The 12145-nt window shown below is 37.3% G+C and overlaps 1 protein-coding gene across 2 annotated transcripts in view; it reads left to right on the forward strand.

The window, feature by feature from the left end:
* Positions 1–7486: 7486 nt before the first annotated feature.
* Spef2 (sperm flagellar 2) overlaps positions 7487–12145 on the forward strand; it is a 177051-nt gene continuing 172392 nt past the window's right edge. Inside the window, exon 1 of one of the 2 annotated variants that reach the window (XM_032898792.1) lies at positions 7487–7611. In XM_032898792.1, the coding sequence (XP_032754683.1) occupies positions 7554–7611 (58 nt within the window). In that variant the 5' untranslated portion in view covers positions 7487–7553. The remainder of the gene's footprint in view (positions 7612–12145) is intronic. The other variant, XM_032898791.1, reaches the window with a different exon arrangement.

A 12145-nucleotide genomic window follows, 5' to 3' on the forward strand; every position in this document is an offset into this window, starting at 1 on the left:
CTGTCACTTTATCTTTGGCTAATGTCCTAGGTATCCTTAATAACAGTAATTTTGAGCTTAGTAGGAATTTAAAGAGCGATCTCGCTGGAAGGTAGATTGAGTTAATAGCATTTGAACACTGAGTTCCACTGTCCAAACACTAATTAGGCATAAACAATTCAATGTTTCTAAAAATATGCATTTTCATCATAATTTCCTCACACTTTGTCTTTCACACGTCTGGGGTAGATCAGAATGAATTAAATTTCTGTATGGCTTTCATTACCTTGATGGGAAAGAATAAAAGATAACAAAGCAGAAAAACGGAAGTTAACTTTACTGAAGTATGTGCATCTCTTTTTGGTAAAGTTTGATCCATTTTCTTGAACCTTCAGATCAGTGGTTATAAACCTGTGGATAGTGACTCCTTTGGGTGTTGAATGCCTCTTTCACAGGGTTCAATATGAGATAACTTCCTTATCATGTATTTACATTAAGATTTGTAGCATTAGCAAAATTACAATGAAGGAGCATTGGAAATAATTTTGTGGTTGGTGGTCACCACATCATGAGGAACTGAATCATAGGATCACAGCATTAAGAAGGCTGAGAAGCACTGCTTTGAATAATTTGATAATTAAATCACCATTCTGGATTTGCAACGGGGTTTGCAAAAGGGAAACAGAGAGGGGGATAATATTTGAAATGTAAATAAATAAAATAGCCAATAAAAAAGAATATAAGTATCAAATTTTCTAGTACCAGAAGCAAATATATGCCTCACTTGGGATTTTATTTTATGATGAAATTTAGAATACTTTGATTTAAATATCCAGGTTAAACATGCAAAAATTCAGGAGTCTCTCTAGGGAACACAATTGAAGGAAACATTTCCTCTTTCAAATTGAACACAAAATGTGCTCTTCTGTGACACTTTTCACGTGAAGTTCGTGGATATGGATTTTATAGAGTAAAACGTTCAGATTCATTTAAAATTTGTAATATATAATGAAAGTATTTCCGTCAACACCTATTTTTTTCTTTAAGCAAGAATGAACATATAATTGATACCTTAAAAACAATTGATATAACAGTGATGGACATTTATAGATGTCTTTCAGCACACACACACACACACACACACACACACACACACACACACACACATCAGCTTTCTCAAAAGGAAGCCTACAGACACCACGGAGACTTAGAATGTGGATGCAGTGCTGTCTTTACATCAAGCTTTGAAATATTTGGACAACGATGGACCCAATCTGTAAAGACACCGTCTTTACACTGTTTAATCATCAGACTTAGTGCTTCCTATTTCTTTGTGTACAGAATGTTACATATGAAAAACACAATAGAAAAGATGCTATTATTTACTTTTACATCATTTCTCCCAAAACATCTGAAGTTGACAACTTTAAAACACTTTCAAATCTGCATTCAGAATGTTACCAAATGGCAAAATCCAAGACTCTGGAAAACACTGATCAATATGGAACATACGTTTTTTTCTTTCTGGTTTCATAAACCACTAAAATTTTATGACATTTTCCTACTGCTATAGAAAAGAGCTTCCTCTGCTATACCCACCTCACTAAAGCCAGAAGATTAAATGAGAAACTAAACCGTAGCATATTATAGCTTGCTTAACGGTGGGTATACATGAATGAAATGCTGCTAAAATAGCAGGCTTCTCTAGTTCTACTCCAAAATTCCTTGCAAAATTACTACTGTTATTTTCCTAGAAATAGAGGTAGGAGCCATGGTAACTACAGCATGCAAAGTGAGTATGAAATCCCAAATGTTTTGATGGTCTATTTGAAAATGTAACAATAAAACAAAGTAGGAATAGAAGAAATACACACACACACACACACACACACACACACACACACACACACACACACACACAAAACTGGAGTGACAACTTAACCTAGCCAATAGAACAACAATTTAGCCAAGCCGATGTATCACAAAGGTTACTTATTTCCTATTAGGCTACCCAGCAATGCAGGACCTTTGATTACATCGACCTGAGAAACGAGCAACTAGTTTTGTGTTAAGAGAAGAAACTCTGGTGCACATTAGGAGTAACAATTTAAAAACCTAAAAAATGAAATAATAATATACATTGGGGAATTACAGGGAGCCACAAAGGAATATAGTGTGTTTGCAAGTTGTGCTAACTTCAAAAATGTAACTTTATAAATTTCATTATAAAACAAAACATGAAAGTAACATAGACCAATATTAACCAAACTTGAAGCCTATACTAAATTCATTTAGTCAATATTGACACTATATATATAGTATATATATGTTATATATATATAGTAAGCTTTTACATTCAGTGAGATTTGATTTAATCAAGACTTATACTCCTTCATATCACTTTCCATTTTAGAGTACACATTTCAATAAGTACTGTATAAACTCATACAGGGATGAAAATAAAAATAATTTTTACCCTATTACTTCAAAGACTATCAAAGAATAAACTTGGTGTTTTAAATATATTCTATATTCTAATGTCAGTTGTATTGTTATCAAAATAATCAGATGCCACAAGCTGTCACCTCTTAGTGAGTGTCACAGAGGTTGAATCAACTATCTTAATATTCCTTGAGAGCTCATAACCAACCAATCCCTTCCTTTCTGTGATGTGCAGTATGAGAAGGTATAAGAAGTTGGCAGGGTTGCTCAGTGGGTAGGCCAAGCCCAATGACCTGAGTTCCTCTGCTGGGAACAGCATGGTGAAACAAAATAACAAACTTCTTCAAATTGCCCTCTATCTTCTATGTGCTCACTGTGGCTCATGTACACCCACCCTCCCTTATATGTAATAATAATAATAAAATAACAACAACAACGACGACAACAACAACAACAACAACAACAATAATAATAATAATAATAATAATAATAATGATAAATTGTATTTTTTTAAAAAGAAGTAAAGAAAAGGCCTCTGATATTGAGACCTTAGTTTTCCTGAGGTTACTTCTCAAGTACCTGGAAAGTTTATCAGCTAATCCTGATCTGGAATTAACTCCATAGTAAACTATTGTTAGGACCATTCCATGAACGACACATGCAGGTTGTGTGAGAAATCACATACGCATTGTCAGCCTTGTTCTGAAAACAAAGATTCATAAATACTGAGGAGTTTCTAGGTACTTTTCACAGAACTAATTCTCTTTTTGTTGTTGTTGTGTTGTTTTGTTTTTTGAGACAAGGTTTCTCTGTGTAGCCCTGGCTATCCTGAAACTTGCTCTGTAGACCAGGCTGGCCTTTAAATCTTCTTGCCTCTATCTCCAGAATACTGGGATTAAAGGTGCATGCCACCAACATCCCTCTAGAACTAATGACCTTAAATGAAGGAAGATATATGGGATCAAAAGACATCAGGAGAATGTGAGAGGGTATTAAAAAATGTGAAAAGGGATTGTCATGACCACGTATGGACTGAGCTCAGGTAGGTTGTAATTTTTTAAGTATTTTAATATTTGTTTATGTGTATATGTGTTTATGTGTCTGTGTGTGCATGTATATGTATGTGGGTGTGTGTTGGTATACACATTCCACAGAGTGTATTTGGAGGCTTTTTTTATACCCTAATGTGGGATTGAACTCAGTTCATTAACCTCTGAATCATTGCTAACCCTAGTTTATAAAATTAGGGGGTGGGGCTGAGATAGAAGATACAAAAGATACTTTAAATGTGTTTATTTACTGAAAATTTCATATGTGTCTACAAATTATTTTGATTATATATATACATATACATATACATATGCATATACATATACATATACATATATATATATATATTCCATAGCTCCTCCAACTTCTCTCAGATTCTCCCACCTTATCTCTTTCTAAACATTATGTTTACTCCAACTTTTATGACCCACTGAGAGGAATTAGTGCTGTCCCTCTGTGCATGGTGTGAAATCATGAACTAGAGCATGAGGAACACACCAGTAGCTCTCGATTGCCAACAGCCTCAGGGATGGAGGCTTGTGGGTATCACCCCCATCCATGCTGGGCACTTGACTAGGTTTGTCTTGTGCCAACAGATCTTTTGCAGAACTCACACCTGTTCTGAGTTCCTAAGTACAACAACCCTATCATGTCCAGAAGACACAATGGTTTTGTGTATTCTCTGATCTTCGAGTCTTATCTACACCCTCTCTTATAACATTCTCTGAGTCTTGAAGGGAGGGGATATGATATAGATGTTGATCGCTGTTAGGCCTGCACACCCGACCATCATCAATTTCATGTCTATTGACAGGTCATGAACCTCTGTATGAAAAATAGTCAATTGCAAAATGAAGTTTCACTGCTAAGGGCTGAGAGCAGAATGGATCCATGGGTAAAAGATAAATATTCAGACAATATGTCTATTCAGAAAAATAATATACACTCTCCCCTTGTCCATGACCGCTTCTGCTACGGGTCCTTGTCCAGGTTTAGTCCATCCAGAATGTTGTTCATTACCTGCATACCATGTATGGCACTGTTGCAATAGCAGTCATATATATCGAGACTGATCATCATTATAGCTCACAAAATTTACAGGGGGCTAACGCTGGTGATGACTTTCCTTTCCTAGAATCCAGCAGAGTACTTTTATCACTATGGGAGCTATGCAAAAGGAAGCTTACAGGTTGGTACCAGCTTGCTTTCTTCCTCCTCCCCTCCTCCCTCCCCCCTCCCTCCCCTCCTCCTCCTCCTCCTCCTCCTCCTCCTCCTCCTCCTCCTCCTCCTCCTCCTCCTCCCTCCTCCTCCTCCTCCTCCTCCTCCCCTCCTCCTTCCTCCTCCTCTTCTCTTCTTCTTCTTCTTCTTCTTCTTCTTCTTCTTCTTCTTCTTCTTCTTCTTCTTCTGTCTTATGACCCAAATCTATGATGTCTTCAACTATCAGGTCTTACTATCAAGTTACACTGAATAAAAAAAGGGAAGTTTCAATACAGTGTATTATTTTGAGGGATTATAAGAGGCATGCTCACGGCTAAGAACTGGAAGAGAGATATTCCACCTCTGGCATTATGGAGGAACATTAATTTTTCAAGTTATATGTATTTACTTATAATAATTTCATTTTCTTTTTAAGTCAGTGAAGCACCTGTGAATGTATAACTCCTTCTCACTATCTTTTCTTCAGCTAACACACATTAAAGCTATTTCCACGTGCTAGCTATTTTGAATTCAGTGCCAGTGAGCATGGACGAGCAAGTGTCTATATAGTGGTACAAAGTGCTCCTTGGGAGTATCCTCAGGAGCGATATAGATAGGTCATACAGTAGACCATTCCAGTGTACAGAAACTTCCACACTGATTTCCATTCTGGTCATAACCAAAAGCAAAACATGGGAAAAGGCATTCCCCATGTTCACACATCCTTTTGTGATTACCATGTAAGTCCAGAGGAGTTGCACCCAGCCCATAGCACAAAGGAACAATACATTGCACAACTCGATTCATACATTATAAAATAAGTGATGGGTGTTAAAAGGCCTCTTGGCACACATTGATTCATACCACAGAATTTCAACAGCTCTGGACTTGCAAAAAATAGAAAACAAATGTGTCCATTCAGATTCTACTGTGGCACTGAGCCTACTGGACCCAAGAGGAAAAGTCTGTCACTGACTGTTATAAGGAGTAACTTTGGAGAAGAATGATGATGTTAGTTAAAGAACAGGATTTGATACAAGTAGTCATTAAAAATTTAAGAATTTGTATGGCATGGTATTTCTTATGGTGGGGTAAAATGGGCTGTAATATGGAATTGAATATTCAATGAATCAGACAACCTTCATTATAGAGTTACTGGGAAAGCCTGTCATTTAGTTTCAATTGCAATGCAGAACCTGCTAAGATTTCATAAAGCAAAAGAAATAGGGTTAAACAAGATTAGTGTGTTATAAGTATTCAGAAATACTGGTTAACTTGATACACAGTGATATTTAAATCACAATAAAAGTAAATGTTTGTGACATATACGTATGTTTGAATTAGAACTAGAGCATAAGGAATTTTCAGTTGGTCTTTATCATCTAGCCCACTGCTTTTAAAAGTTTATTTTATTTGTTCATTGATGTGTGTACATACACATTTGCACAGAATATTTATTATAAACATTCTTACTACACTTTCTTTGATTTCATTATATCTCTCTGACCACCATCTTCCCCTGAATTTGCCTGCTTTGCATTCATAACTTTGTACTATAATTTTATAACCCACAGATTTTTACCAAGGCTGTCTGTGTGACCATGAGTTTGTGACTCTCTATCGGAGAATGGTAAGAAACCTCTATCACTCTACATGCAAACGAACACGCACAAATACATATTCCTCATGCATGTGTACACATTTTTTTCTTATTACCTTCAATGCCTTGCTCTTTTCTACCCAAGCCAATCTTGTACGGTTCCCCCTGAGGAGTCAGTGTCTAGTCACCAGTAAACAACAAGCTAGTGGAACTCACAGAAGTGTCTAAGTAAAGAGGTGTAGTGGGGCTTTAGGAATTGTGCCTGTCATACAGGACAGAATAAAGGGACACTCAGCCCAGTGGTTATTGTAGTTGTGAGGGCAGACAGTGTTTGCCTTAGTGGATGTCAGCTGAGTGAGGTCACTCTAAAATAGGCAGAGGAGAGGAAACTAGAGGATGATCGAGAGGGAAGGTGAAGAAATGAAAGACATTAGGAAGGCCAACTGAGCTTTAAAAACTGCATGAGTCTCTATGTGGCAATAGAAATGCATGGCTAGATTCAAAACAGCTATAAGAAATAATTGCCTAAAACTTCTGAAATGCAAGAACTCCGATCTACTTAAACTGCAGATGAGACGCAAGCCCTCGCATTGCTTTACGAGAAAAGGCAACTTTGAAGCATGTACTGAGCTCATTAGAGTACATGAGTTTTCATTTAATTTTCACAACTTGTAAAGCAAGCATTCCTGTCTGTGTCTATAGGAAAGAACGGTGAGGTCAAAGACGGTAAGTCATTATTTCCGGGCAAAGAACTTGTGAAATCAAAGCCAGATGGGACAGCTTGCCTAAACCTGATTGTGAAACTTGGGCTTTATTAATAGTAAAAAATAAATTATAAAAAGTATTACAATGAAAAATTTAGAGAATTGATGCTTTTATAGAACACGTTGCATTTCACTGCACATTGCCCTTTTCCAAACAGCTTATGATTTCAAATAACTCTATAGTCTACTCTTGGTTGTTTACAGAAGAGAAATAAAGGTTTTTAATTCATCTGGCAGTGGTTTTTTTTTTTTTTAGAAACCTCTTATAATTTCTGCTCAGACTCTTGAAGCCTTCTGCACTAGCACAGACCCAGGTCTTACAAGCCAGTAGGGGGCAGAGAACAATTTCTAATAACTATGGCTACTCAGTGGTGTCTCCTCCTCTCTGAGCTGATGACCTAACTCCGCCTGGATGAGCTTCCTTAGCAACTGGTTGCCCTGGGCGACGGGAAGACGCAGTCCAGCTGACTGTTCCTGGAAAGTTCCTAGCACCTGCAAGCAGTCAAATGCGCCAGTGAGCTATGTCAGAGATCCTGTGCCAGTGGCTCAACCAGGAGTTGAAGGTGTCTCGGACCGTGAGTGAGTGAACACAGCCAAGGGCGAGCAGTTGAGGCGAGCACAGGGGGCGGGTTGAATTAGCTCCAGAGGGGCTCGCAGCGCCCCGCAGTGTTGGCAAGTGCTACCTTGGGGCCTTCTTATTTCATCCTGCCCCTGACATTTGCCCTTATCACTTGGTCTCAGCCCTCAGATTTCCTGATCTAGCCTCTATTTCTAAGGGAAGCTTAAGTACGAGGTACTGGCCTGCTCCTACGGGGAGTAAAAATTGTCCCTGTCTTTGCTCTGACTGTTGCTTTACTTACATGACATCTGCATCGAAATGTGCAAGATAAGTCCATAGAGCAGGAAGTGCCTTCAGCAGTTACAACTTTTTCTGCGTTTCCTCCAGTATAAACTAGATCCAATCACACCCTTCCCTATTTAACAACAAATGGGTTGATGTAGAATGTGTTAACATTTGCCAGTTTTAGGAACTTTAACCTTACTTTACAAACTTTAGCCATTTGAGATACCTTTTCTAAGGTAGCCTTACTTGATTTTATCAGGCACAAAGCTACACATGAAGCTCCTACATCCTTATGGCCCACGAAATTACAAATAAGTCCGCTTTAGTGGCAACCAGACACTTCCAGTGCCAGCACTTCACTATGTTCTTCTGCCCGCTGCGGGAGGAATTATTGTTTCTTTATTGGGAGCTCCTTTGCAATTGCTACGGATTTTCCTCCAGGCAAGATGTTTTCAGAACAAATCATTTCAACCTGACTTCCCAGAGGATCTCTTGCCTCCCTGCCAGTTGTTACCAATGGGAACAGCGATGCCAGCCAGTTCAGCTTGGGTCAGACATAGAAGTGGCTAGGTCAGTAGTGTTTGTACGGGTGTGAGATATCTAAGGATCTTTATTTAATGTAGAGTAGCCCAAGTTACATTACTTAAGGCATAAACATTAGACTTACTATATTCCAAGCCATCTCCACCCTGCTCTGAGCAATATTAAAATCTTTTTCCCTGTCCTGTATCCGTGGTCCTCTGAGAGTATCTCTGTTCAAATAGGATGCTAAACTCAGGACAGTATTTATCCTTCATCATTTCCTCTCTCTCACAGTACTGTTCCCCCCAAGAATGTAGTATTACACCCAAAGTTACACTATTCCGAGACAAGAGTTACACGTTTTGTAGCTTAAGTGGGCTCATTTATTTGATAATAAGATCCACACCATTTCCTCAAGTCCATCGAAACCCTTGCAGAGTAGACACTTTTGGGAGAAGTAAATAAAAATAATCATAAACCTGGAAACATTAGATGCTGTTCTACTCCTAAGAAGTTTGAGAAATTTGGTTTGGAAAGGAAGTACAACTTCACTCTGTGAAGATTAAAAGATTGGAGTCGTTTTAAATAAAAATCATAACCCCACAAGCTATGAATGGAAAATTCCCAGATTGTCTTTTCCTGGAGCATAAATCTGGAACTTGTTAGCAGAGACACCCTGTGCTAATTTGATTTTAAATGCTCTCAGTACAGCCATTTCTGAAAGCCAATTGCTACAAGATATACTAAGTACACAGTCTCTAACAAAGCCAGATTATGCATGTGAAGCGCTATCCAGAGTCCAGGGGATATATATACCTAATGGAATACACTGACCCTTGTATATATCTTCTCGTTGGACAAGTTGTTCTGTGGGTATGATGGAAAATTTGGAATAATCTGTAAAACGATATGAAAAAAAAGCCTGTAAATTGAATAAAGTAATTTGGTGACTCCTTGATAAGAGCTGTGTAAGAGGAAGGGATTGGAGAGTGTACTGCCTGGTGTTAAATTTCTCTCTTTTTTTTCCCTTCCCTTTTTTCATTGGATTTTTTTATCTACATTTCAAATGTTATCCCCCTTCCCAGTTTCCCCTCTGGAAACCTCCTATCCCATTTCCCCACCCCTACATCTATGAGGGTGCTCCCCACCCATTTTCCCACTCTTTCCTACCCGCCCTGGCATTCCTCTACACTGGAACATTGAACCTTCATAGGACCAAGGGCTTCTCCTCTCACTGATGCCTGACAAGGTCATTCTCTGCTACATATGTGACTGGAGCCATGGGTGCTGTCTATGTGTATGTACTCTTTGGTTGGTGTTTTAGTCCCTGGGAGCTCTGGGGGGTCTGGTTGGTTGTTATACTTGTTCTTCTTATGGGGATGGAAACCCCCACTTAATAACCAGTAGCCTGAAGTTCACTTTATTTAAAAACAGCATTTCTGTTGACATTTATCAATTTGTGTCAAAGTGACATAATACATGTAAAATGTTGAATAGTGCTTAATGGGCACGTAGTGAGTGCAAAATCTCACTTGTCATCTTAGAAAGAATGAATCTATTAAGGATATTTGCTGTGATGATTCTGGAACAGAAATAATATGAACAGCTTTAAATATAGCAATAGTTTCACAAACTGTCTTTTATACTATGGAAAACTGTGCAACTATTTTGATGTAGCAAACTTTTGTGTGCTTTTGACTCAAAATATTGTAGCTTATTATAACTTATTGCCAGTATTATTATAGTTTTGTCAAGTATAAAATTCATATAAAATATTCACAGGCATTTGGGGATGGAAATGCATATACCATGGTATACTGTATTGTTAATACAGTCTGTAAATCTTCATGGGAAGGATATATCCTTCATGCTTTTCCTTTATTTGGATTGAACTTATGTTGTTTTTAGAGTTTAAAAGAAAAATTCTATATAGTATTGAAATAAGAAATTCAAAAGTGGAAGTCAAACTTCATGAACAATAAGAGGAAAAAATCCTCATTAAAACATGTATGATTTGTAATAAAATATTTTGTGGGCTCTTTGAAGAGTTATTTTCTCAAATAAACATGTAATTTATAATATGTAATTATATATAATTGTATAATACACAAAATATGTAATTAACATAATAAGAAAATTAATAGCTATATGCTATTAAAATTTATATACATATAATATATACTATTACACTTGTTTTCTTATTTGGTGTTAAAGACGAGCATAAAAATAACATCCCCAAATAAGAACGATGAGAATATTTGGAAATCAGTCAGGGATACATATTTAATGGAATGTAGAACTAGGATGTGAGTCTAGATCTTTGACTTTTGCTTTTAGGCACTCTGTTCTATATTAGTGTTTACAATTAAGAATATCTATGTATTAATATCCATTAACCAATTCATCTTTCCCTTTGTAAGCATCCATTTAAAATACTTTTAAGGGTTATCATCAAGTTGAGTGTTTTCAGGGTTTTGGGGGTTTTGGTTTTGGTTTGGTTTGGTTTGGTTGTTGTTGTTGGTTGGTTGATTTTTTTGTTTGTTTCTTTTTGTTTTTTTGTTTTTGTTTTTGTATTGAATTTTAACCATTTATTATCCCAGCCAAGTTATGAGGTTTCAAAACATAAATCAATTCCTAGATGGTTAAACAGCAAAGGTGGGATTGACTATTCGTGTCTGATTAAGAGTCATTCAGCCCATTTGTTGTGGAACAATAAAACAAGATGAAGTGGCCATCTCTATTTTTGAATAAATGATCTCTATTTATTCAAGAGACAGCAAAAGTCAATTGACATCTAGATAAACTTGGAAGCTAGGTCCTTGCTTATCAACTGTAGAGACAAGGTATTCCAGTAACCTCAATCGATAATAGTCGTCTTCCACATGGGCTGGTGTGTGGACTTGGGAGTCCCTGGATAGCTAATTCATTTTAAAAGAGGAAGATTACAATCTAGCCAATGAAACCTAATAACCTTCAATAAGATATATCTAATTGAATCATTTTCCCTGGAAATGATGCTTAGTTGTGTATCTTGATGGGTTGTATTAAACTGCAATGTAATGTACTATCCAAAATGATAATTGGGATTCAAGAATTGGTTTTGTTATAATGGATGGAAATGTTTTAGCATGTCCTTCAATTTAAATTTGTTTTTTTAATTATTTCATGAAAATTATTTTTATTATATTTCTCCCCTTCCCCAACTTCTCCCATATTCTTTCTCAGTCATAATTCGTGTTATTTCTGAAAACAAAACAAACAACATGCACGCGTGTTTGAGGGCACACACATGTACGTACACATACCATGGAATCTTTTCAGTGTTGGCCGGCTATGACTTAACATGAGGCTTTTCCTAGCCTGTTATTGGTATAACCAGTGTCATTCCATTAAAAATGACTTAGTTTCCCAGTGCCAGTAGCTATCGGTCACAAACAGCTTCTTGGTTAAGGGTGAAATCTGTGCCCACTTTTCCTTATCCATGCTGAGAGTTTTGTCTGGCTTGACCTTGTGCAGGTCTTGTGCATGCTGTCGCTGTTTCTGAACGTTCATATGCGCCTCAGTCCTCTTGTGTCTGGTAAATACAACTTCCCTAGAGTCTTCCTACCACTTCTGACTCTTCAGACATTCCACCTTCACTTCAGCATTGATCCCTGAGCCCTCAGAAGAGGAGAGGAATTTAATAAAGATACATACTTTAGGACTAAGGGATCCAAAGGCTCTCATTCTGCATATTGTCTAGTTGTA

The sequence above is a fragment of the Rattus rattus genome, chromosome 3 (genome assembly GCF_011064425.1).
Source record: "Rattus rattus isolate New Zealand chromosome 3, Rrattus_CSIRO_v1, whole genome shotgun sequence".
NCBI classification, from domain to species: domain Eukaryota; kingdom Metazoa; phylum Chordata; class Mammalia; order Rodentia; family Muridae; genus Rattus; species Rattus rattus.